Source organism: Podarcis filfolensis (genome assembly GCF_964270895.1).
Source record: "Podarcis filfolensis genome assembly, chromosome: 1".
NCBI classification, from domain to species: domain Eukaryota; kingdom Metazoa; phylum Chordata; class Lepidosauria; order Squamata; family Lacertidae; genus Podarcis; species Podarcis filfolensis.
This window is the reverse complement of record NC_139604.1, coordinates 132,607,664-132,634,496: the sequence shown is the minus strand read 5'-3', so window position 1 is coordinate 132,634,496 and position 26,833 is coordinate 132,607,664. Positions and strand designations below refer to the sequence as shown.

The window sequence follows — 26,833 nt, the reverse complement described above, 5'->3', positions numbered from 1 at the left end:
CACCTCAGGAGAAGAGAAGACTCCCTGGAAAAGACCCTGATGTTGGGAAAGATGGAGGGCACAAGGAGAAGGGGACGACAGAGGACAAGATGGTTGAATAGTGTTCTCGAAGCTACAAACAGGAGTCTGACCAAACTGCGGGAGGCAGGGGAAGACAGGAGTGCCTGGCGTGCTCTGGTCCAGGGGGTCACGAAGAGTCGGACACGACTAAACAACAACAACAACAACAACAAAAGGGGAGTGAAAGGCGGGATATCAAATCCAAACTCCTCCTCTTCTTTTCTTTTCCACCAAGACACCTAGTGTTACGATATGGATGCAATGCTGCTGCAAAGTGCTAGCTTGGAAACAAAACATGGTGGGAATGTTGGGACTGTCTGTGGGAAACAGAGGGACAGTTATTTCACAGTGCAAAGCACCAGAATTAGCTCAGAGTGTAATATGAGCTGTACAGAAAGTACAGACTGCTGGAGCTTGAAGAGAGCAGTCATGCTTTTGTAATGCTGCAAAGACAGAAATAAAGGAATGTAAATACGTTTCTGTCTATCTCTTTCCCCTGCCGGGGGGGGGGCAAGAAAGAGGGGGGGGGTGTTTTTCTCACGCTGAGAAGAATCGCCTATAGCGACCTTGCCTGCGTTTGCTGGGGAATGCAGCCAGGGAGGTCACCGGAACTCAAGCCGGGTACCTGGGAGGGTTGCCAGCTTCTCCCGATAGAGGCTTGAATTCCAACACCTAGAAGGTGAGGCTGTCACTGCCTGCTAACAACGACTGCCCAGGATGCCCAGCTGCCCCCGTGCTGTTACTCACGGTTGTACATGGTGATGATGTGCAGGCAGTTCATGAGCTGCCGCTTGTATTCGTGGATCCTCTTGACCTGGACGTCAAACATGGAAGCCGGGTTGATCTTCACCTTGTATTCCTTCTCCAAATACTGGGCAAACTTGACCTTGTTTTCCTGAGAGAGCAGAGGGAAGGAGCAATCGCTCAAAGCAGCAGCAAATATAGCCAGCAAGGCATGGTCTGAGGGCACCGGATGCAGCAGCCCCCTGCATAATGCCGTTTCCGGGACGTCCTTTTAATTGTGCATTAATGATGCTCTGCTTTCATGACAGTATTGGCGCGGTTACACACAACCCTCCTTTTCAACACCGTTTGCACCTGCAAATGTTTCAGAGCCAACATACACTTCCTTTCCCAACCGGGGTCTGTCCCTCACTCTCCTGCCGAAATCCCACAACTTTTCATAGCACAGAAGTTTTCTGGGGCTTTCCGTCCAGTTTTGCTGCCTTGTAATGCAAGGCTGCCCCCTCAAAGGTAACATTTGGGGGAAGCACTGCAAAGCGAAGAGAGTGGAATCACGTGTGAACAGTGCTGGATTTACATATAAGCTAAACAAGCTCTAGCTTAGGGCCCCACTCTCTTGGGGGCCCCCCAAAAATGTAAAGGGGGGAAAACCCTGGGTGTACATTTCCAAAATATAAGATGAAAAACAAATAAAATAAAACCAGCATACAGCAACAGTGTTTTGTGTTGTGTAGGCTCCTAAGATGTAAATCATGGACCCCTCCTGCGCTCATCTCGCTTTATTGGCCTAAGGGAGCCGGTGTACAGCTTCCGGGTCATGTGGCCAGCATGACTCAGCCGCTTCTGGCAAACCAGAGCAGCGCACAGAAACATTAATACATACATATTACGAATATAGGAAAGGTAAAGGGACCCCTGACCATTAGGTCCAGTCGTGGCCGACTCTGGGGTTGCGGCGCTCATCTCGCTTTACTGGCCGAGGGAGCCGGCGTACAGCTTCTGGGTCATGTGGCCAGCATGACTGAGCCGCTTCTGGCGAACCAGAGCAGCGCACGAAACGCCGTTTACCTTCCCGCCGGAGTGGTACCTATTTATCTACTTGCTCTTTGACGTACTTGCACTTTGATGTGCTTTCGAACTGCTAGGTTGGCAGAAGCAGGGACCGAGCAATGGGAGCTCACCCTGTCGCGGGGATTCGAACCACTGACCTTCTGGTCAGCAAGTCCTAGGCTCTGTGGTTTAACCCACAGCACCACCCGCGTCCCATATGTAAAATAATCTCTCTCTGAGTGAGCAGAGGGTGCTTATTGCAAAGAGCATACACAAGCCATCACAGGCCGTGTGGCTGTCCCCCCCCCCCAGCCACCACGTTTGCTTGCCATGAAGTCCAGCGTCTCCCAGGAATCTCGGGAGCAGAATCCTGCCTCCTCTCCAGCTGCAGCGTCGACAAGAAGACGCCCAGCTCCTCCGCCCGCTTACCTGTTTGACTTTGGACACCTCCCGGATGAAAAGCTCATCGTTGGCAAAGCGGTGCAGTTTCGTCAGCTGGCTGAGGTCCTTGACATACTCCTCTCCTATTTTCTGTAAAAGAGAAGCGGGGAGCTTGAGACATCCAGACCACCTGCCTCAAGACAAGCAGCCTTTCCGAGGTATTTGCTCACCTCCCCAAAAAAGACTTTTTCCTGCCTCTTACCATGCCAGCCTTACATGCACCCGCCTGACCACTTCGATCGGTGGAACTGGCACCACGACAGGCGTCGCAATACACCCGTTCTGCATTTGTAAGAACTTGATAGTTTAGTGCGGCAGAACTTTGGAACTCCCTGCCTATTGAGATCAAGCAGGTGCCTTCACCGTACTCTTTTCGGCGCCTGTTAAAAACATTCCTGTTTAGACAAACCTACCCATCACATGCTTAGAAATTAGAGGTTGTCTGGACCTCTTAGTATTTTAACTTTTGTATGTTTTGTAGCAGAGTTGTGAATTTTTCTTGATTTTACTGTGGACAAGCAGCCGTTTTTAATCCAAAGCATTAGCTATAATGTTTCATAAATCTTTTGTAAACTGTTTTGAAGTTGTTGCTTTTCACAATCACACGATATATTAGTTTTATGAGTGAAATGCATAAATAAATATATTTTTTTAAAAAACAGCATGCCTCTGTTTCCCCATGAAAATGGTAGGCAAAGCTATGTTCGGATACCGCCCCCAAATTTCATCACTTTGCTACTGTGATTTTCTGGGTTAAGGGGGCTGAAGACCATTTTTTCCTGGAACCAAATAACACAGAAATGAGTTCTGAATGCATGCTATATTCCAGAATAGAAGTGCCTTTTGCATCATGTGAAAGCTCAAATACAACGTGGAAATTTACAGGGAAAGGGAATAAACTGCTGCACAGAAGCAGCCTTATTGCTGTCCAAGGTACATCAGGACACAATCCGCCTTGATGGAAACGGTGTGATTTCTGCCAGAGCAAAGTCAACTGCAGGTGGGCTGCATACCTCTGCAATTAACTCTGCGAGTCCCGGGTTGCAAAGCAGGAGCCACCGCCGCGGTGTGATGCCGTTGGTTTTATTCTGAAACTTCTCTGGCTCCACCTCTGCAAAGTCCTTGAACCTGCGCAGGAAGGAAGTTCTCAGTTCAGTGGCTGGGGAAACCCAGCCAGATGTGTGGGGTAGAAATAATAAATTATTATTGTTATATCATCAAGATTTCTTGGCTAACAATGCATCATAAGAAGAGCCTTTTACTGGGTCGGGCCAACCATCTCGTCCAGCATCCTGTTTGAACAGTGGCCGATCAAATGCCCCAAAGGGAAATTCAAGAGCAGGACTTACCGTATTTTTTGCTCTATAGGACACCCTTTTTCCTCTCCAAAAATTAAGGGGAAATGTGTGTGCGTTCTATGGAGCGAATGCAGGCTCCTTGGCTTCAGCGATAGCAACGCAAAGCCTCTGAAGCGCAGAGGGAGCGCTCTCTCCGCGCTCCGGAGGCTTCGCGTTGCTTTCGCTGAAGCCTGGAGAGCAAGAGGGGTCGGTGCGCACCGTCCCCTCTCGCTCTCCAGGCTTCAAGGATAGCCGCCTGAAGCCTTTGGAGCGCAGCAGGAACTCGCGCTGCCCTCCAAAGGCTTCGGGTTCCTTTTGCTGAAGACGGGAGAGCAAGACTCTCCTGGCTTCAGCAGAGAGGGAGAGCTGTGCAGCACCCCTTCAGCTAAGCAGGAGGAGAAATGGAAGGGGCTCCGTTTCTCCTGCCGCTTCGCTGAAGGGCCGCTGAGCAAAGAGGGGGAGAATTCCCCCCCCCGTTCTCCCCCTCCTATGGTCCGGTGCGTCCTATACAGCGAAAAATACGGTAAGTGCAACAGCACCTCCCTTCACTTAATTCTCCTACTGTACAGCTGGGGGACCTCCAAGGGAAGAAGGCTCAAAGCCCAGGGAGTGGTGGTGGTGGAACGACGATGAGTAGTCAGAGGGAGAAGACTGAGAAGAGGAGGTGTCGGAAGCTGAAGGGCTAACAAGGCTTGGTGAGCTGGGAGAGTCTGTGTCAGAGAGAAGTCCAGAATCAGAAGCGGAAGCAGGAGAGAGGGATGAGGGAGGCAGAGAGGAGTCAAGCTGGTGAAGAAGTCAGGGTGTCTGCCCCTCTTGCTGCAACACTCTCTCCTCCCTTCTGATCTCCCAGGACCAGGAGAGGTGTGAAGCAGGAGGAGCAAAGACAGGTATGTCTCAGATTGCTTGGGAAGGACCCAGGAGAGGAGGTGACTTAGGCAGTTGTGGGAAGGTCTCCATAAATGCTTCATAGGGGCAAGAGCTATTGAGAAGAGTTGTGTGCTTATTAGGCCTGGCACTCCTGAGCAGACCTTGTTTCTTCTAATAAAGAGTTAAATTGCTCCATGTGATTTATTGCTGGCTCACTCCTGACAATAGACTTATTCTGCGTGTATGTGCTTAAACTTCTCTTATAGCAGTCCAAGTTGACCATTGCTACATCATTTTGAATTATGGTGCAGGTGCTGGAGGAGACTCTTGAGAGTCCCATGGACTGCAAGAAGATCAAACGTATCCATTCTTAAGGAAATCAGCCCTGAGTGCTCCCTGGAAGGACAGATCGTGAAGCTGAGGCTCCAAGACTCTGGCCACTTTATGAGAAGAGAAGACTCCCTGGAAAAGACCCTGATGCTGGGAAAGATGGAGGGCACAAGGAGAAGGGGACGACAGAGGACGAGATGGTTGGACAGTGTTCTCGAAGCTACAAACATGAGTCTGACCAAACTGTGGGAGGCAGTGGAAGACAGGAGTGCCTGGCATGCTCTGGTTCGTGGGGTCACGAAGAGCTGGACACCACTAAACGACTAAACAACAACAACAACATCTTATAGGAAACAGTGTGTGTGTGTGTGTGTGTGTGTATGTACTATATTGGGGATGCGATTTCACAGATAGTTTTCACTGTGATTTACTTTTTTATCGCCAATTTTATTGGTCTTTGCATTGCACAACGGGTCTACTTTCTGCTCTGGTTCAGAGGAAGAGCACCAGACGAAAGGGAGATAGATGATTACAGAAGTTCCTATGAAGTACAAAACAGAAACAAAAACCGCCAGACTAAAAATGGGAAGGAAACCACAATACCCCAACTGTCAAGGTACTGACTACAAAGAAACAGTGACCAAGAGAAGGTGGAAGGAGAGAGGGAAATGTTCTGGGGGAAGCAGACCTTTCTCCACAGGGGATGGCTGCAGACATTTCCTCTTGCCCGCTCCCACAATCTGCACGTGCTCAGGAGCTCTAGAGCTCTGTCTTCAACCACCACCCAACTGGCCCAGTGGCAAAGCACCCAGAAGCCCACCTTGGATCTAAACCCTAGTTCCAGGTTTTTTCCACGCCCACCCACTTGGGCCCCGCGGAATGCCCGCCCGTACTCACACTTGCGACTTGACAATTTCCGAGTGGATCTTGGCGACTCCGTTGACGGCATGCGAGCCCACGATGCACAGGTGTGCCATGTTGATGCGCTTCATGCCTTCCTCTTCGATCAAGGACATCCGCCGGAGGCGGTCAACGTCCTTTGGAAACATGGCTGCGATTCTCTGAGCAGAGACAAGGAGGGAAAGATGGCTCAGGCACTCACAGCGCTCCAAAAGGATGCCGGAAGATGCCCAACCCAGTTTCGAAGCTCCCTGGAGAGCCCTCCACACGACAGCAGAACTTTGAGCTTAAAAGGGGGGGTGTGTCACAGAACTAGTATTTCTGCACTGCAGAGAGTTAGGACTGTTAGGATTCTTTACCATGTTGCAGTCATGGGATTGTTTATATCACATGACGGTGTATATTTTCATTCCACATTGTGGGAAGTGACGGAGACAGGATGTTTTTATTACTGTGTTTCCGTGCTGTAGGATTTTTGTCCTTTGTTCTTTCCCCCCTGTTTGATGCTGATTAGGAAGGAGCTGAGTTAGAATGCTCCGAGTGTAAAGGTAAAGGGACCCCTGACCATTAGGTCCTGGGCCTTTCCGTCCTGTTTTGCTGCCATGTAATGCAAGGCTGTAAAGGAACCCCTGACCATTAGGTCCAGTCGTGGCCGACTCTGGGGTTGCGGCGCTCATCTCGCTTTACTGGCCGAGGGAGCCGGCGTACAGCTTCTGGGTCATGTGGCCAGCATGACTAAGCCGCTTCTGGCGAACCAGAGCAGCGCACGGAAACGCCGTTTACCTTCCCACCAGAGCGGTATTTATCTACTTGCACTTTGATGTGCTTTTGAACTGCTAGGTGGGCAGGAGCAGGGACCGAGCAACGGGATGCTCACCCAGTTGCAGGGACCTTCTGATTGGCAAGTCCCTAGGCTCTGTGGTTTAACCCACAGCGCCATTATATGCAAATAATGGGAAGGCGCGCATGCCTCCTCCGTGCCAGAAATCGCGCCTGCACATGTACAGACACCGAAAACACGCTCACGCGCACTCACGCTGTGACCCACGGAGCAATCTCCGTGGGAGTTAAGGGGCCCATGGCAGGTAAACCTTGCTGACCTCTGCATTAGAGTGAGGGCAGGAAGCATGGCCCTCACTCCAACTTGGCTTCTGTTCTCCTCGGTTATACCTGATGATCCCTGAAGCCAAATCGGAGGGAGGGCAAGCCCTTCGTGCGCTGCCCTCTGGCACCCTGTGGGCAAGAGCAAAGCCAATCCTGGAATCCAGTGAGCCACTGGGGAGTGTGAGCTCCACCCTAGGCAAGCAGGGCAAAAACATCTGCACCATTAAATGGCTCTCCAGGAAATCACTTCCGCTGCCCCCCAAATCACGGCACTGGGCTTGAAAACCAGAACCGGGGACCACGGCGACACAGCCCTGCTTACGTCCAGGTGTCTCTGGTTGATTTCATAGATGATCTGCAGGTGTCTGGGCAGCAGCTTCTCCACCAGCTCCACCGGCCAGCGCTCAAGGGCTTCGGGGAGAACCGTGTGGTTTGTGTAGGCGAAAGTCCGCGTGGTGATGTCCCAGGCCTAGGATTTGTGAGAGTGAGAGAAGGACAGTGAGCAGGGCAAGGAAAGGAAACAGAAGGCTAAAGTAGCTGTTGCAGGAATTTATGTATAGGTTGGGGAGGGGTTTGCCCCTCCAGCAGATATCCTGCACATGCAGCCCACTACCCAAATCAGCACAATCACTTTTGTGACTTTTGTGATTTGTCCCCACAAAACACTTCATCACAGTTTCTTCCTATCTATTCAAAGGGCCTCTGCTGCACAATACCAAATGTAATAATTCACTCATAAATGTATCTATGTACTGGCTCACTGGGAAAACTTCAGAAATTCATATAGACATGTGAGCTCAGCTACTCAGCAGCCCCTCTGCCTGAGTGATAATCCCTGGCATCCTGATACCTGAGTGCCAGACAGGTAGCCATTCCAGAAATACCAAACCCAGATCAAAACAAAAGGGTGTGATGAACTTGGCTGGGAAACAGGGAAATGTAAAGATTTCTTTTGTTACACTTGATGGGTGTTTGGTGGAGGGCAAGGGGAACCATGGGGCAGGGTCCAGGATGCTCAGATTACTGCCACCAGACCTCCCCTTTCATGATGTAACCATGATGTATGAGTGATGTAGTTTGGGGGGTGTGTAACATGGGGATTAGTAGCTAATAAAAGTTTGGGTTCTCTTTTGTTCAGGGCTTCCATCTTGTTCCACCTGGTGGCAGGTGGGAGTCCTGTTGCGACAGTCTTCAATCAAGACCAAGCCTACTGGCTGCTGTTTTGCTCTGGTATTCCTAGCTGGTGTTTTTTTGTCCAAGAGAGCCCTCAGATTTCTCTGTTAACAAGCTCCGTGGCAGAGTATCTGCTTTGCATTGAGAAGGTCATAGGTTCAATCCCCGATGGGGGATAAAATACGTATTTTAGGTAAATTAAAAGGGGGAAACCTGAACTCAGGGCTTTTTTTGTATGTGACAGCGCTCACTGGTACACAGTGCCGGTGTCAAGGTTAAAAGGCACCCTGTATTATTTAAACATGGTTCTAGGAAGTTGGCAACTTGAATGAGGCAGAAGCACTGTGGCTAATTTGTGCATTTGGCAACCTAGTAAGCCAATGCTTGCTTGAGACATTTATGACATACCGTATTGGTCTGAATATAAGCCGCACTTGCAAATAAGCCACACCTTTACAATTTGGCGGCTTGGAGAAGGCTTAGGAGCTGCAGACAGGATGGGCACTGCTGCCCCATGCTCCTTGGCTGCTCTCTGGGGGGCAGCCATGCCAGATGGGAATTTGAAAAAACAAGTGTGGCTTATATTCAGGCTAATACGGTACATACGCTGAATGCTTTTAAAACCAAGCCTCTTAATTCTGCTCTACCCTTTCCTTTGAAAGGAACTCAGATAGACTGAAAAGCTACCATAATAGATGACGATTGCAGCTCACCGGCAGTTTGTTCCAACCTTGAAGATAAGGAGTCCTGGGAACTGCTTAGCGACCGCATAGCAGAAAGAATACAATGGGTTTGTGTGCATGTTTGCATGGCTTTTGCTTGCAGAGGCTGCAAACAAAGAAGCAGGTGGGGCAGGTAGATAGGAGGTTTGGAGTTGAAAGTGGAGCAGCGAGGCCAGCAGTCTGAACTTTGCTGGACCTATGTCCCCATGCACGCAAAGAGGACTATACGAGACACACTTTGACCCCTACAGCCTGGATCTGGGCAATGAATAATGCTAATGGCATTCTGGTTCCTGGGGGAGAGGGCTTCATTCTGCACCCCATCTCTCTCTAAAAACCTCTCTCTCTCTCTGTGTGTGTGTGTGTGTGTGTGTGTGTGTGTGTGCCCAGGCAGAGAAGGACACAGGGGGAACCCTCAAGGAGGTAACACCTGTCTGAAGCACCTGTGTGTGGATTAGGGTGAATCTGATTAGCCACAACAACTCCTTCTGTCTGATTCCCCTTTCCCTTTCTGCAGGCTAACTCTCTGTTAAGGGAGAGGACGGCCTAGTTGTGCAAAAGTTACAAGATGGACTAGATGACACTGGGGGTCCCTTCCAACTTTTTTGTTGTTGTGTTTTAGTCGTTTAGTCGTGTCCGCCTCTTCGTGACCCCCTGGACCAGAGCACGCCAGGCCCTCCTGTCTTCCACTGCCTCCCGCAGTTTGGTCAAACTCATGCTGGTAGCTTCGAGAACACTGTCCAACCATCTCGTCCTCTGTCGTCCCCTTCTCCTTGTGCCCTCCATCTTTCCCAACATCAGGGTCTTTTCCAGGGAGACTTTTCTTCTCATGAGGTGGCCAAAGTCTTGGAGCCTCAGCTTCACGATCTGTCCTTCCAGTGAGCACTCAGGGCTGATTTTCTTCAGAATAGATAGGTTTGATCTTCTTGCAGTCCATGGGACTCTCAAGAGTCTCCTCCAGCACCATAATTCAAAAGCATCCATTCTTCGGCTATCAGCCTTCTTTATGGTCCAGCTCTCACTTCCGTACATCACTTGTAGTTGTTGTTTAGTCATTTAGTCGTGTCCGACTCTTCGTGACCCCATGGACCAGAGCACACCAGGCACTCCTGTCTTCCACTGCCTCCCACAGTTTGGTCAAACCCATACATCACTACGATTCTACAATTCCTTACCACCAGCGCCCAGCAGGTGGAGCCATTGTGAAAGACCTCAACTTCCCTTGGCACATATTATTCGCCCAGGAAGTCTTTTTTTTTTTGCGAGAAGACAGGGGTGCAGCTGAATGGCGCCACCACATGGGAAGGTCCCCACACAATTCCACGAGAAAGACCTAGAAGGTCCCCAACGTACAGTTGCATCATTCAGATGAAAATATGAAGTTACCGTAGAAGAAAAGTGAGGAGGAATTAAAGAACCTTTTAATGAGGGTGAAAGAGGAGAGCACAAAATATGGTCTGAAGCTCAACATCAAAAAAATGAAGATCATGGCCACTGGTCCCATCACCTCCTGGCAAATAGAAGGGGAAGAAATGGAGGCAGTGAGAGATTTTACTTTCTTGGGCTCCATGATCACTGCAGATGGTGACAGCAGCCACAAAATTAAAAGACACCTGCTCTTTGGGAGAAAGGCGATGGCAAACCTAGACATCATCTTAAAAAGCAGAGACATCACCTTGCCGACAAAGGTCCGTATAGTGAAAGCTATGGTTTTCCCAGTACTGAAGTATGGAAGTGAGAGTTGGACCATAAAGAAGGCTGATCGCCGAAGAATGGATGCTTTTGAATTCTGGTGCTGGAGGAGACTCTTGAGAGTCCCATGGACTGCAAGAAGATCAAACCTCTCCATTCTGAAGGAATTCAGCCCTGAGTGCTCACTGGAAGGACAGATCCTGAAGACTCCAAGACTTTGGCCACCTCATGAGAAGAGAAGACTCCCTGGAAAAGACCCTGATGTTGGGAAAGATGGAGGGCACAAGGAGAAGGGGACGACAGAGGATGAGATGGTTGGACAGTGTTCTCGAAGCTACCAGCATGAGTTTGACCAAACTGCGGGAGGCAGTGGAAGATAGGAGTGCCTGGCGTGCTCTGGTCCAGGGGGTCACGAAGAGTCGGACACAACTAAATGACTAAACAACAACAACAACAACAACCGTAGAAGAGACATGGCCAAACCCGGCACTCCAGCTGTTTTGGGACTACAACTCCCATCATGCCTAGCTAACAGGACCTGTGATCAGGGATGATGGGAACTGTAGTCCCAAAACAGCTGGAGGGCCATGTTTGGCCATGCCTGCCGTAGAACCATCAGAGCCTTGCTCTACTTAGCTGGCCTTGCAAGCGTGGTGCTGAGTTCAGGTTCTGCTCTTGAGGCTCCTCAAGAGGCACCTGGTGGCCATTATTAAAACGGGGTGCTGGACCAGATTGGCCATTGGCCTGATCCAGCAACCAGGCTCCAGCCCTTGATCCCTGGAAAGAAACAGGAGCGACATGGAAAACGGTTCCAAACCTTGTCCCACGGCAGCCTTTCAATGTCCAGAAACACTCTCATCAGCTCGGGGATGGCCATGGCGGGATGCGTGTCGTTCAGCTGGATGGCAACCTGCAAATGTAGAAGGAAGAACCGAACAATTCATTTGGACCCCCAAACTGGCCGGTTAGCTTCTAAGAGGAGAGATGCTGGAGGTTAAAGTCTACCTCGGACAGAACTCATCGCTGGGTTTTTCTGCCCCCTCCTCCCGCTGTGCACAGAATGGTTCTTGCTGCTCTGCACATGCCCAGAGGAAATCATCACTACTATATTGTCAGTTTGCATTTCTTAGTGCAGAAAGTATTGATCTGATGGGTAGAGATCTTTCCTATTCTAATAAATTCAAGAGGGTTCTGGAAGCTTCTCTGCGTGAAAGAAACAAGCAGAAGGTTCATGATGTTTGGGTTATACCTTCAGAGAAGTGGAGTACAACTGGTTTAAACTGGTTCTCTTATCTCTTACCTCAACATACTGTGATATTTCCTGCACTAGCATTTGGGAGCCAATTGTCCATTTTTTATTTTTTTTAAATAAGGCCAGAAGGAGCCTGGGTTTCACTTTCTCTTTCTGTTTCCCTTCTGGTGTGTTGTTCTGTACCAGTGGCGTAGCGTGGGTTGTCAGCACCCGGGGCAAGGCAAGTAATTTACGCCCCCTAACCCGTGGATTTGCGCCCCCTAACCCGTGGATTTGCGCCCCCTAACCCATTGATTTGCCCTAACCCCAGATGTTGCGCCCGGTGCGGTCCGCCCCCCCTGCACCCCCCACGCTACGCCACTGTTCTGTACATAGTATGCTATAGTGTTAAGGTTTTAGAATTATAAGTTATTGTAAGTTTAAGTTAAATCTGCTGCAACTGGATTTCTTATGGAAAATGCCAATCCTGAATGCACTGGATTTGTGACTAATTATGCTAATTTGCCTTCAGTAGCAGTAAAGCTCTGCTGGATGAAATACAATTGCCTTTGGTCTATTTTTGGGGAATTCTGCAACGTGTTTAGGTTTTTACTCTGCTAACTATACGTTGGAGCAGGCATAGGCAAACTCGGCCCTCCAGATGTTTTGGGACTACAATTCCCATCATCCCTGACCACTGTTCCTGTTCCTGTTAGCTAGGGATGATGGGGGCTGCAGTCCCAAAACATCTGGAGGGCCAAGTTTGCCTATGCCTGCGTTGGAATCTACTCTGGATCAATACTGAGTTGAATTCAATGACGTATATTTGTCATCAGGAGTTAGATGACTACCTCCCTCTCCCTAGCTACTGATGTGATATTGTTACATGAGCTGTAACAATGTCTGGATATTGTTACCTGAGCTGTTGGGGAGCTTTACGCTCGCTAAAAATTTTGAGGTGAGTTAATTGCTGATTTTGATTTAGCATTATGATGAAGTGACACCATACTTTTAAATGTATTGTGACTGTACTACAGTACTAAGACTGTTTGGTTTTTATGTGAGTCGTTTCACTACAGATGTATATAATGAATTATGTAAATACGGCTGCATACATACCACAAATTTAAAGCACCTTAAAAGATACCTGGCTTCCCCCAAATGCATTCTGGGAACTGAGGTGTGCTAAGGGTGCTGGGAGGGACGCGGGTGGCGCTGTGGGTTAAACCACAGAGCCTAGGGCTTGCCGATCAGAAGGTCGGTGGTTCGAATCCCCGCGACAGGGTGAGCTCCCGTTGCTCAGTCCCTGCTCCTACCAACCTAGCAGTTTGAAAGCACGAAGTGCAAGTAGATAAATAGGTACCACTTTGGCGGGAAGGTAAACGGCGTTTCCATGCGCTGCTCTGGTTCGCCAGAAGCGGCGCAGTCATGCTGGCCGCATGACCCGGCTCATTGTATGCCGGCTCCCTGGGCCAGTAAAGCGAGATGAGCCAGAGTCGTCCGCGACTGGACCTAATGGTCAGGGGTCCCTTTACCTTTACCTTAAGGGTGCTGGGAACTGTGGCTCTGTGAAAGGTAAACTATAGTTCCCAAAGATCTTTGGGGGAAGCCAGGTGCTTTAAATTCCTGCATTGCAGGGGGCTGGACTCTTCAGGCTCTACAATTCTATGTCGTGTACGCAGCCGGTATGACTACATCTTCCAGAGCTAAAACCCTTGCTAGATATGTTCTGGGGCAGAATCCTGGCTCAACGTGGCCCCGCAGCCGTGCATATTTCACAACCAGACGAAGGAGAGGTGTCCTATTGAATTTCACATCCTCACTGTTGCAAACTGGTCATGTTGTGCAGATGCCTGATTATCGTCTTCCAAAGCAACTACTCTATTCTGAACTTAAAAATGGAAAGCGTAATGCTGGTGGTCAACAAAAGAGGTTTAAAGACTCTCTCAAGGCAAATTTTAAAAAAATGTAGTACAGTGGTACCTCGGGTTACAAATGCTTCGGGTTACATGTTTTCAGGTTGCGGACCGCGGGAAACCCGGAGGTACCAGAAAGGGTTACTTCTAGGTTTCGCTGCTCGCGCATGCGCAGAAGCACTAAACTGCACTTTGTGCATGCGCAGAATCGTGTCACGCGCGTACACAGAAGCGGTGCTACAGGTTATGAACGCTGTGGGTTGTGGAAGTGCCTCTGTCACAGATAATGTCCGCAACCTGAGGTTCCACTGTATAAACACCAATAACTTGGAACACCTGCCTGAGAGCACTCAAGTTGGAGAACAGCCTTTACCAAAGGTGTCATGGACTTTGAAGACACTTAAACTCAGGACGCAAGGGAGAAACATGCTAAGAGGAAGGCACGCTTGGCAAATCCACACCGTGATCAACTCCCGCCCGGAATCCAATGTCCCCACTGTGGAAGGATGTGGGGATCCAGAATTGGCCTCCACAGTCACTTACGGACTCACTGTTAAAACCGTGTTCATGGAAGACAATCTTACTTGGCTACGAGGGATCGCCAAAGAAGAAGATGATTTTTGTGTGAAAGCCAACACACACACACACACACACACGTGCAAACACAAAAATACCTGGTCTGGAAAGGAATCAAAAGCAGTCCGGACGCTTTCGGTGCTCCCGAATTTGGAGGCTTTGAACCGCCGGATGATGTCCTGCAGGGTTGCAGCCACCACAAAGTATTCTTGCTTCAAGCGCAGCTCCTTTCCTTCGAAAAACTGCAAAGATGGAGAGGAACGTCCCATTGGGAACATTGATAATAAGACACACCAGGCAAGATCTGTTGAACAGTGTGGCGTGTCCTAGTGCAGTCTTTGCCATAAGCTGGTCCCCCCCTTCCAGATGTTTGGGCTACAACTCCCATCACATATGGGGAGTAAAATGGGAGCAACCGTGAATTCATTGCACAGGGCAGTTTTGTGGGGAGGACTGCAAATCACTTTGTGTACAAAAATGACTGTAGAAATGCTAAAAAATATACCTTTCATTTCCCAAAGCACTTTAACCTTTACTATTCCATGAATAATCCAAAGGGAATTTTGGGGATGGACAAGGTATTTTATATTTGACTTCACTTACCAATGGTTTTCGTTTTTGCTTTCTTTCTTTTTTTTTGAAACGTTTAAGTTTTTGTGTTTTTTTGGTTAACTTTGTGTTAAATATGTATTCCGCAGCTGACCTCCTTTGTAATGTTTTATTTTGAAATCTTTAAGACAATATTTTAGTTTTCTGTTAATTATGTTGCTTTGACTGCATACGCCACATTTGACTTTCTTCAGAAATGTTTGATTCCGGATTGTTTTATTGGTGTTTTAATATGCCGTAAACCGCTTTGAGATTTTTCTTTAAAATATAAAGCAGTATAGAAATGAAGTAAATAATAATAATAATAATAATAATAATAATAATAATAATAATATTTGAGATGGGCTGATAACCGAAATAAGTTTGGTGATGAGACGCAAAAGAAGGGTCTTTGGAATCAGAGGGAACCCAGATGACACAGGGTGGCGAATTAAACTTTACCAGTCAAGCATCTCTTTAACTGCATATCAAAATTAAGTCTGCATTGTCATGGCATTTGTAGAATTTAGCCTCAAGGGGATAACTAGAACTGAAACCAACAGTTGTTGAAATGATGAACACAAACTGTATGAAGCAGGCTAGAATTATTATTTTTTTAATCTAAAAATCTTCTGGGGAAATTAAATGAGGGACTGAGCAAAAATTTTGGGTTTCGCAGAGAAGCTGGCCACTTCACTCCATATCCTGACCCCCAAGGTGTGGACTGCAATTTTGAAATGCGAGAGATTCATTGAACGGAGGCAGGCTTAAATGTTTCGGCACTAGTTAAGGCATTGCAGGGATCTAGCACAATCTAACAGCCAATGAATCGGTTTCAATTTTCAAACCTGGTTGCCTGATTTTTTTGATTTTTTAAAAATTCTTTTTTAAGGAAAGAATTGCTGTCGCCACAAGGTAAGCAACTGTGTGCTCCTGTGAAAGCTGTTCAAAGAGACGAAATGTGGATTTCCAGGACCTAGAAATGTATACCACATGAATGGAAATTACCTTCTTCCTGATTCAAGGCTCCACCCCCCCAACCTAAAAAGAATATTCCAAATTCATGGAGAGAGAGGCAAGTCCAACTCCCAAGAGAATGATCTACTCCCAGTATGAAAAAACTGGCACTGATCTATCCAGGATTGCACAGGGTTGTTGAGTTTTTTGGGGGGAGGAGTCATCAAAGTTGTGATTGACCAGGACCCCATGATCAACAAGGATCAAACATGAACCAGTAGATCGTGATCGACCGGTTAGACATGCCTGCTTTAGTGCTTTACAGTGGTCATATTAACACAATATCAGTGCATCAGCGGCAGATTCATTCTGCTTTATTGGTTAATCTGTGATAATTCCCCGATGCTACCACATTGGGGGCTATTATAGCAAAACTATGCAGAATCCCACCCCCCACCCTGAACATTTGTGGCGTGAAAAGTTGCTGGATTTTAGCAAGGAGTTACAGGATATTACCAATGGGAAATGAAGCAGTTTGACCGTCCCAAATCATTCTCAGGCCTAAGCAGTATAGTTAAGTGGGATCACACATGACTGCCCTAAAAGCACTTGGATGTCTAAAGAAAAAAATTCAGTCTTATTTCCATCAGATCCCCCCCTCCCCCATTAACAGCAAAGAAGCTAGGCTAAGCAATGACACAGGTGTGAAAAATCAAGACACAAAAAGGATTTCTAGGCTCGTTCTCACGGAGGCAGTAAACTTGTGTAGGCAGCAAACATTTCAGATACTCCTCCATATAAACACACACAAACACACTCCTTCCATGTCGACAAATAGCATATCAGTAATGGCAAGGATCCCTTTCCTTGAGAGGCTAGCTTTCTAAAGGCAGGGACTTTTAAGGTGTGGAGGAGGATCCCTCCCCACAACGTTCCCTCCACATTCGGGGGCACGATCTGGAGATAGGTTTGCCACCTCGGTGAGAATTCAAGAGCAGGGGGAAGCACAGAAATACGTCACAGGCGAAGGCTGAGGTGGTAAGGGAGCGATGCCAACGAATCTGCCACACCAAAGTTACAGATCTACACAGAGCTCTCCTCACCAGGTGTGCCGGCTGCGGCAGCAAGGGTTGAACAAGACAGTGTCAAATGCCTGAAACAGCTCAAGGGCTGAGAAAGCAACAGGAAAACATTCGCACACAAAGGCCCCCCCACTTTGTCTTTAAAAAACAACCCGGCACCCTCCTCTTACAGCAATCCAGTAACTACAGTATTTCCCAACAACTATTTGCTGCTTGAGAGTTTGATGGTTTTGTTTCCAGTCCTCATGGTGACGTCCAGGGCTGGATTTAGGTTTGATGAGGCCCTAAGCTACTGAAGGTAATGGGGCCCTTGATATGTCCAGCTGTCCTTTGGCAACAAGAAATGGTCGCTGATTTTTGTGTTGAATATAAGCTATATGGTAACTGATGGACCTGATAGGTATCTAAAACCATTTGCCCATGTTGCCATGCAATCAGTCCATGCGGAATGTAAAGGTAAAGGGACCCCTGACCATTAGGTCCAGTTGTGACCAACTCTGGGGTTGCGCGCTCATCTCGCTCTATAGGCCGAGGGAGCCGGCGTTTGTCCGCATACAGCTTCCGGGTCATGTGGCCAGCATGACTAAGCCGCTTCTGGTGAACCAGAGCAGCACACGGAAACGCCGTTTACCTTCCTGCTGGAGTGGTACCTATTTATCTACTTGCACTTTGACGTGCTTTCGAACTGCTAGGTTGGCAGGAGCAGGGACTGAGCAACGGGAGCTCACCCCGTCGAGGGGATTCGAACCGCTGTCCTTCTGATCGGCAAGTCCTAGGCTCTGTGTAGGCACCCTATATATAGAAAGGAGCAAACCAGTGATATTTTAGGGAGCAGGCTAGCAGGCGGGGCCCATGACTTACATCATAGGAGCCTACACAACACTAAACACTGTTGCTGTAGGCAGGTTTTATTTTGCTTTTTATCTTATATTTTTGAAATGTACATCATTTGTTTTCCTTTAAATTTTTTGGGGGCCCCCAAGAGAGTGGGGCCCTAAGCTAGAGCTTGTTTAGCTTATACGTAAATCCAGCACTGGTGACATCTCAGAGGAACAGAAGTCAGGAGGGCAAAGGACTGTCACCTTGTTTATTAATCTCGTGAGATGCCTTAAGTTTAGGGGGTTACACCTACGCCTAAGTCCTTAAGAATGAAAAAGTTGGAGGGACCTATTAAATGTTCCACATACTTTGGTGCACATGTAACCCCCAACAATGATTTGCCATTACATAAGCTGAGCCTTGAGATGCGCGCCTTGTGAGCCCTGGTTTCTGCGAATATGGCAAGTAACCAATTCACACACCATTGGCTATCACATCTGACCCAAGAGACTCTTGTTCAGGTGGTCCCTCCAAAATCAGGTCTGCCAACACAGCCTCGGTCCAGTATACCTGAAGGAGCATCTCCACCCCCATTGTTCTGCCCGGACACTGAGGTCCAGCGCTGAGGGCCTTCTGGCGGTTCCCTCGCTGCGAGAAGCCAAGCTACAGGGAACCAGGCAGAGGGCCTTCTCGGTAGTGGCACCCACCCTGTGGAACACCCTCCCACCAGATGCCAAAGAGAAATACAACTACCAGACTTTTAGAAGACATCTGAAGTCAGCCCTGTTTAGGGAAGCTTTTAATGTTTAACAGACTATTGTATTTTAATATTTTGTTGGAAGCTGCCCAGAGTGGCTGGGGAAACACAGCAAGATGGGCGGGGTATAAATAATGAATTATTATTATTATTATTATTATTATTATTATTATTAAATACATGCTTTAGGGACGCGGGTGGCACTATGGGTTAAACCACAGAGCCTAGGGCTTGCCAATCAGAAGGTCGGCAGTTCGAATCCCCGCAACGGGGTGAGCTCCCATTGTTCGGTCCCAGCTCCTGCCAACCTAGCAGTTCAAAAGCACCTCAAAGTGCAAGTAGATTAATAGGTACCACTCCGGCGGGAAGGTAAACGGTGTTTCCGTGCGCTGCTCTGGTTTCGCCAGAAGCGGCTTAGTCATGCTGGCCACATGACCCGGAAGCTGTACGCTGGCTCCCTTGGCCTATAGAGCAAGGTGAGTGCCACAACCCCAGAGTTGGTCACGACTGGACCTAATGGCCAGGGGTCCCTTTACCTTTACCTAATACATGCTTTGCAATCCTGGTTTGGTGGGATTGCACAAACCACAGTTTGATGCGGCAGCAACTTGTGGTTTATGTGATATTTGCAGAAGTAACTGACTAAACTTGGATGGGCAAACATGAGATGAGCACCAGGCACATTTGTGTAAGGCAGCCTTCTCCAATCCGGTGCCCTCCAGATGTTGCAGATCACAATGCCCACCAGTCCCAAAACATCTGGAGAGCACCAGGTTGGAGAAGACCAATTCAAGCCCAAAGCACAACCGGGAACAAGAGACAGATGATGCTTTAGTGAAGACCTGTTCCTGTCTGCAGATAAAAACACAGGGAATTAAATTGCAGCTTTTGTGGGAGAGGTGAGAGTTGGAGGTCTGGCACTGAGAGCTGCTCTTGCAGAACACTCCAGATGAGCATATTTTGAAACCTGCTTGAGGCAGACTCACAGCCAAGAACTCGGTGACAAAGCCCATTCCCAGATCTTTTATGAGGACACTTCGTGCATCCAGAATTATGAGCCTGCAAAAAAATCATTTCCTTGTTTGGTTCTGAAAGGCTGACACTCTCCCTCCCTCTCTCCCAAGCAACCCCTCTCACACATCTACAAGAGGAAGGCTGCATTTCTGCACCTAGAGACTTACGTTATCATTTGGGTAAAGGACGCGGGAAATGTTCTCAGCCAAGTTTCTGTCCAGCACAGCCTGAATGTAATCGCCAACGTTAACTGGGGGAAAAGAGAAAAGGTTTGGGGAGGAAAAAACAAGCTGTCAACTTCAGAGATACATGGTGTGTGGCAGGGAGCGTGCAGTCTCAACTTGCTTCTTGTTCCCCTCCCATCCATCCATCTCAAGTTTCTAGTCCTGTGTAACGGTGACAATTTTCTTGGAGGCATTTGGCGACTAAAACCTCAGGCGGCTGAAAGGCGGCCAAAATGTTAGAGAAATTTAACTGTGGCCCAACAGCTGACTTCTTTGAAAAGTGAATCCAGGAACCAGTTGGTCAGAGATGTGGCCGGCGGTGGGGTGGGGAGCAGGGAGCAAGGAGGAGGCTAACGAGAATTTTCCAATCAGCTATCTGACAATAGCTAGGCAAAGCAAGACAGCGAAAAAGGAAAGGAAACCAAAATTGAAATATATAATATTGATTATGATAACTGGGTAAAATTATGGAATGAAGGTGTGAGGTTTACGGCGTGTTCTACTTTAAAAGAAAATTTAATGAAAATGATGTACCGGTGGTATATCACTCCAGTTAAACTAGCAAAAATGTACAGAGTGAGTAACAAAGCTTGTTGGAAGTGTAAATTAAAAGATGGTGAATGTGGTGGACATGAGAAAAAATGAAAAAATTCCGGGGCATGATTTATAACGAAATGAAAAAACTTTTTTAATACACCTTCCCAAAGAAACCAGAGGCTTTTTTGCTAGGGATAACAGGGGATGAATTAAGAAAAGAGGACCACAAATTATTTATGTACGCCACAACCGCCGCTAGGATTCTAGTGGCTCAAAAATGGGAAATCCCAACTTTAATGGAGTGGCAGACGAAAATGTTTGAATACGTAGAATTGGCGAAAATGACCTATAAAATTCGGAACCAAAAAGTAACAAAGTTCGAAGAGGAGCGGAGTGAATTTGTTGAGTACATATGAAATAATTGTAGAAGCTTAAAGACTGTAGCAGGGTTAATACAAATCTTGTGACGTGGACAGAGTGTAAATAAGAATTTGTAAGAGAGGAAGTTAATTGTGAAAGCCAAAGTAGGGAAGGAAGGAAATCCGGGCGCGATAATGCGCATGGTAAATAAGAAGATACAAAAATGTTGAATGTAAGAGTATATGTTTTATTTAATTTTGTTTTGGAAAACCAATAAAAAGCATTTTAAAAAAAGGAAAGGAAACAAGGTGGCTATATCTAGACACTCTGTGACTACAGCCAAAAAAGAGGCAATTTATCCCTATCTCAAACATCTGAGCTCGATTAGTGAGATCAGCAGCAGTGTGGCTGGTCATTCCCCAAGTTGCTGAGGCTCGTTTGACAACAACAAGAAACCGAGCCTTTAGTGCCAACAGCCCTGTGGAACTCTCTGCCACTAGAACTTCAGCAGGTGCCTTCTGGGCCACCTTTTAAACACCTGCTGAAAACCTTTCTGTGGGATGTAATCCACTGGGAGCAGTCAAGTACAACATTCCTTGTTTTGCTAGAGTGGTCATGCAGGGGATGTTGGTCCAGTCAGTTGAACTTCCTGTTACACCTGGCTGGAACATCCTTCCTTGCATGTGACTAGTAGGTGGGCGTGACCTTTCCAGACCTGGTAAAAGGCCAAGTCGCTCAGCCACCTCCCTTCTCTTTGATCTTCTTTTTCGTCCTGCGAACTTCCTCATTCACCTGGACTGGACTGGTGGCCAGCAGTTCCCCAGGTTATCTCCCATATGGGGTAAACCTGTTTGTACATATTTGTAACTTTAAGCCTAAAGCCTGCCTTCAGGGATCACACACTGCACTGCCTGATCATGAGCAAAACTACTTTTTGTTACTTATGAATAAGACTGTTGTGTCTTTATTCTTTTAGGAGGGATCAAAGGTGTCTCACCAGGAAAATACTAGAACACATTTCAATAGTGACAAGCCAGCTGGAATTGCGTATTGTCTTAAGAAACTTACACGAGTTTGCAACCAGCTTTCTGCTGCATAAGAAGGGGAACGTAACTCTGCTATATACAGAAACTTGCTAGTGCGAGTTAGGAAGGATATTAATAATGAATATATCCTCTCCTGCCACCCTCAATATTCCCACATTTTCCAGGCCTATGCAGGCAATTAAGAATAGCTCCTAGTTGATTTCTGATTTTAACTTCTTGAATATGCTTTGTGTATTGCCCGGTTTTGTGTATAATTGTTGTACAGTGGTACCTCTGGTTGCAAACGGGATCCGTTCCAGAGGCCCGTTCGCAACATGAAAAGCCCGCAACTTGAAGCGCCGTATCTGCGCAGGTGCGCGGCATGATTTGGCGCTTGTGCACATGCGCAAAGTGCAATTTAGCGCTTCTGCGCATGCACGAGCAGCGAAACCCGGAAGTAACCCTTTCTGGTACTTCCAGGTTCCCGAGGGACGCAACCTGAAATACGTATCACGAACCAAATGTAACATGAGGTATGACTGTACAGGGGTACCTCGGGTTAAGTATTTAATTCGTTCCAGAGGTCTGTTCTTAACTTGAAACTGCTCTTAACCTGAAGCACCATTTTAGCTATTGGGGACTCCTGCTGCCGCCGCGCCGCCAGAGCCCAATTTCTGTTCTCATCCTGAAGCAAAGTTCTTAACCAGAAGACCATTTCTGGGTTAGCAGGGTCTGTAACCTGAAGCATATGTAACCCGAGGTACCACTGTATATGGTTTTAAGAAAAGCAGTATATAAATATTCTTGCAAACAGAACCAAAACACTTACAGTCGCGGAGGTTGAAATCGTTCGGAGCCCGAGCTGACCACAATCTCATGGTGTTGACCGTGTTGTTCATGTAGCCAGGAATTGGGGTGTCGTAGGGCAAAGCCAGGACCACCTGTGGAGAGAAAAGGCCCAGGGGCATCAGATGTGTTGCATGATGCCCTCCCAGGGAGGGGCTGGCCAAGGGACCCCACCACCACCACCACTGCCCCCATCATTTCAGACACAGGTGTTCCTTCATAAGAGGGGTCAACATCTTGCAGGGCACCTCTATCACAGGAAGCCAGATTCTGGAGGTGAGCCCAACAAAGGCCATCTCATTGATCAAATGTGGCATTTTCTCATTTCTCCAGTTTTAATTTTTTTTTTAAAGTCCTCATGGAAACCCATCGGCAATTTTAGTACGAATTTCTCCCTACACACACACATTTGCAAAGTGGTACCACAGGTTAAGAACTTAATTCATTCTGGAGGTCTGTTCTTAACCTGAAACTGTTCTTAACCTGAGGTACCACTTTAGCTAATGGGGCTTCCCGCTGCTGCCGCCGCGCGATTTCTGTTCTCATTCTGTTCTTAACCCGAGGTACTATTTCTGGGTTAGCGGAGTCTGTAACCTGAAGCGTCTGTAACCTGAAGCATCTGTAACCTGAGATACCACTGTATAATGTGTGTTTATGTGTTACTTTCACTGATCTATGAAAGCTTTTGCACACATTATTTGGTTAAACAGTGGTACTGCAAAATTCAGGGCAAATTTCAAATGAAAACCACATTACAGTGGTACCTTGGTTCTCAAACTTAATCTGTCCCAGAAGTCCGTTCCCAAAGAAAGTAATGCAAAACAGATTAATCCGTTCTAGTCTTTTAAAAACAACCCCTAAAACAGCAATTTAACCTGAATTTTACTATCTAATGAGACCATTGATCCATAAAATGAAAGCAATAATCAATATAAAGGGAAAGGGACCCCTGATCATTAGGTCCAGTCACAGACGACTCTGGGGTTGCGGCGCTCATCTCGCTTTATTGGCCGAGGGAGCCAGCGTACAGCTTCCGGGTCATGTGGCCAGCAGGACTAAGCTGCTTCTGGCGAACCAGAGCAGCGCACGGAAATGCCGTTTACCTTCCTGCCGGAGCGGTACCTATTTATCTACTTGCACTTTGATGTACTTTTGAACTGCTAGGTTGGCAGGAGCAGGGACTGAGCGACTGGAGCTCATCCCGTCGCAGGGATTCGAACCGCTGACCTTCTGATCAGCAAGTCCTAGGTTCTGTGGTTTAACCCACTATAAAATAAATAAAATGGTATTGTAGATGATAAAAATTAAAAAATTAAAACTATTTTTTTTCCTTACCTGCACTTTTGATAGTCATTGTTTGGATGGGGGTTTTTATCCATTTCCGCAGTCACACAATCAATCAATCAGCTACTGATTGTCACACAATCAATCAATCAGTAGCTGAACTGGGTTCCACACAGTCACAAAAACAAATTAACCGAAAAAGCCTCAAAAACAAAAACGCAAAATAGCAAAAACAAAACCGCCAAACTTAATCTGTTTCGGAAGTCCGTTTGACTTCCAAAATGTTCCAAAACCAAGGCGCAGCTTCTGATTGGGGCAGGTGCCCCGGAAACAATAACCGACAGCCGCATCGGACGTTCAGCTTCCGAAAAACGCTGGAAAACCAGAACACTTACTTCCGGGTTTTCAGCGTTTGGGAACCAAGGCATTTGGGAATCAAGGTACCACTGTATTGGTTCAAGAAGTGCAAATCAGGTTGTTTCCCACTGAAATGGAAACGGAATCCAATCTATCCCCCTTCCCTACTGGGTGAGGCAAATAAGACCATCTTCTTGGCTATGGGGAGTTGAACTTCCTCCTTCCCCACAAGCAAGACATGGAGGTGCCCCGTCTCCCAATACCTGGGTGTCAATCCATCTCACGCCGGTCTGCGTGTGCTCCACCCTTCCATAAAAATGAATGGGAAGCATGTATTCTGGCCGGGCTTTCTCCCAGGGGTTCCCGTGTCTTAGCCAATCGTCAGCTTCCTCAACCTAGAAAGAGAAAACTAGCAGGATGAGCATGAGAAGGAGGAACCAGACAATACCATGTCACAATCAGTGTCATTCACAGAAGTGACAGAGGAAGAGTTATGCATGAAAACACATATGGAATGGACTCCTTTATAGTTAGTGTTATATGGCCCCTAAATTCACGTCCAGCGTTTGGTTAAGCTTGGAGTTTAAAGAAATGTTTTCAAAACATTTTATGCAGTAAAAGTATTGATAACAACATGTGAATAATCAAGCACTTTTGAAATCATGACCACCATTCTTATCCTCCCAAAATATATTCCACCTTCCCTTTAAAACTAGCAGGTTAGTAACTATTGCAAGACAAGTTTCAAGAAAAAGGCTCCCTGCTGATTTGGTTTTGCTTGCAGTTCTTTAAGGCAGACCAACCTATTCTTCAGCAATGACAAACAGCATCTTAAAAAGACAGCATCTTAAAAAGCAGAGACATCACCTTGCCAACAAAGGTCCGTATAGTGAAAGCTCTGGTTTTCCCAGTAGTGATGTATGGAAGTGAGAGCTGGACCATAAAGAAGGCTGATCGCCGAAGAATTGATGCTTTTGAATTATGGTGCTGGAGGAGACTCTTGAGAGTCCCATGGACTGCAAGAAGATCAAACCTCTCCATTCTGAAGGAAATCAGCCCTGAGTGCTCACTGGAAGGACAGATCCTGAAGCTGAGGCTCCAATACTTTGGCCACCTCATGAGAAGAGAAGACTCCCTGGAAAAGACCCTGATGTTGGGAAAGATGGAGGGCACAAGGAGAAGGGGACGACGGAGGACGAGATGGTTGGACAGTGTTCTCGAAGCTAACAGCATGAGTTTGACCAAACTGCGGGAGGCAGTGGAAGACAGAAGTCCCTGGTGTGCTCTGGTCCAGGGGGTCATGAAGAGTCAGACACGACTAAACAACAACAAACCTATTCTTCATTCATCTTCACCACCCCCTTAAAACTCTAGTTTTCTAGCAATTTGTACATCAAGTATGTAAAAAACAAGGGGGTGGGATTGGCAAGGAACCGAGGACTACATGTTTGGCAATGCTGGTAAACAGTTCAGACCTTGTCTCATTCATACATACAGCTTTTGCCCATAAGCAGAGGGTGACAAGGAGAACAGAAGACCCAAAGGGATGGGGTCATAGCTGTCAACCCTCCCTTATTTGGCAGGAAAGTCCCTTATCCCAGCACCGTGTCCCGCTGCTGTCCCTTATTGATGATGTCCCTTAAATTTCCCGGGTTTCAAAGGAAGCAGCTCCTCTCCCTCCCTCCCTGCCGGCGAGGGAGGAGGGAGGCTCCAACTGCGTTGCTTGGCTGCGTTGCTCACCCAATAAGGAGTCTAAGAACGACTGGGCGGTGGAGCTTGCATGCCTTGTGCCGATCAAATCGGCCGCGTTGCCTGGGGACTCGCCTTTGCTCAGCGCTTCCCAGCGGAGAGGTAACGGTGGTTTTCCTTGCTGCATCCCCTTTGCCGGGTTGCTGCGCTGTGGGAACCACCGCTTGAGGCTTCGTTTGGCTGCTGGCTGGGCTTTCTGCCTTTGGCTCGGAGGAGCTCAGAAGTCGAACATACCTGTGCGTGGAAAATCCCTTATTTTGGCTGCTGATCCCTTATTTTCGAGGCTGCTGGTCCCTTATTTTCAAATCTGTAAGTGGACAGCTATGGATGGGGTGCTGTGAAGGGTGAAAGGGGGTGGGTGGGAAGCGAAAGTGAAGCACGCAAGAGGTTGCAGGTGCTCCCGCAGGTTTTGTTTCCTTGGAATGAGGACCAGCAGAAACTCTGGCATCTTTAGGATAGTGGGTTTTATTCTATGTGCATATGCAACCTGTGTGCAACAGAGTGGCTCACAGCAATAAAACCTCAACAAACCTTGCTTAGGGCCCTCGTATTTACGGGACCGCCTCTCCTGGTCTGCCCCGCTGAGGACCTTAAGGTCCATGAATAACCATAGTTTAGAGGTCCCGGGCCCTAAGGAAGTCAGACTATCCTCCACCAGGGCCTTCTCAGTGATGGCTCCGACCTGGTGGAATGCTCTGTCCCATGAGACCAGGGCCATGCAGGATTTAACCTCCTTCCGTTGGGCCTGTAAGACAGAGCTATTCCGCCTGGCCTTTAATTTGAATTCAGCCTGATCTTTTATTTCCCTTCCCTTCCCTCCCCCTCTCCTTTTATGAAGATCACCCGCTCTGAGACCCCACAGCTAATTCTCCCCTGACCCCCTCGCTGGCCCAAGTAGGACCAATTCAGCCAGCTAGCCCTGGGGATTATCTTATTGATTTTTGTTGTTATTCATGTTTTTTTAGTGTATTTTATGCTGCTTTTATAATTAAGTGTTTTAAAGTGTTAAAAATTTGTTGTTAACTGCCCTGAGCCTGGTTTTTGAACCGGGAAGGGCAGGGTATAAATAAAAATTTATTATTGTTGTTGTT

General features: G+C 47.5%; 1 protein-coding gene across 1 annotated transcript in view; it reads right to left on the bottom strand.

Moving 5' to 3' along the window:
• The window catches only part of PYGL (glycogen phosphorylase L), a 59,701-nt gene that overhangs the window by 13,170 nt on the left and 19,698 nt on the right, over positions 1 to 26,833 (bottom strand). The window contains exons 6-15 of the mRNA XM_083612413.1: positions 24,257 to 24,388; positions 22,336 to 22,447; positions 19,528 to 19,610; positions 14,242 to 14,385; positions 11,238 to 11,330; positions 7,156 to 7,302; positions 5,727 to 5,890; positions 3,309 to 3,423; positions 2,284 to 2,385; positions 808 to 955 (exon numbers count right to left, since the gene is read on the bottom strand). Of these exons, the coding sequence (XP_083468539.1) occupies positions 808 to 955; positions 2,284 to 2,385; positions 3,309 to 3,423; positions 5,727 to 5,890; positions 7,156 to 7,302; positions 11,238 to 11,330; positions 14,242 to 14,385; positions 19,528 to 19,610; positions 22,336 to 22,447; positions 24,257 to 24,388 (1,240 nt within the window). The remainder of the gene's footprint in view (positions 1 to 807; positions 956 to 2,283; positions 2,386 to 3,308; positions 3,424 to 5,726; positions 5,891 to 7,155; positions 7,303 to 11,237; positions 11,331 to 14,241; positions 14,386 to 19,527; positions 19,611 to 22,335; positions 22,448 to 24,256; positions 24,389 to 26,833) is intronic.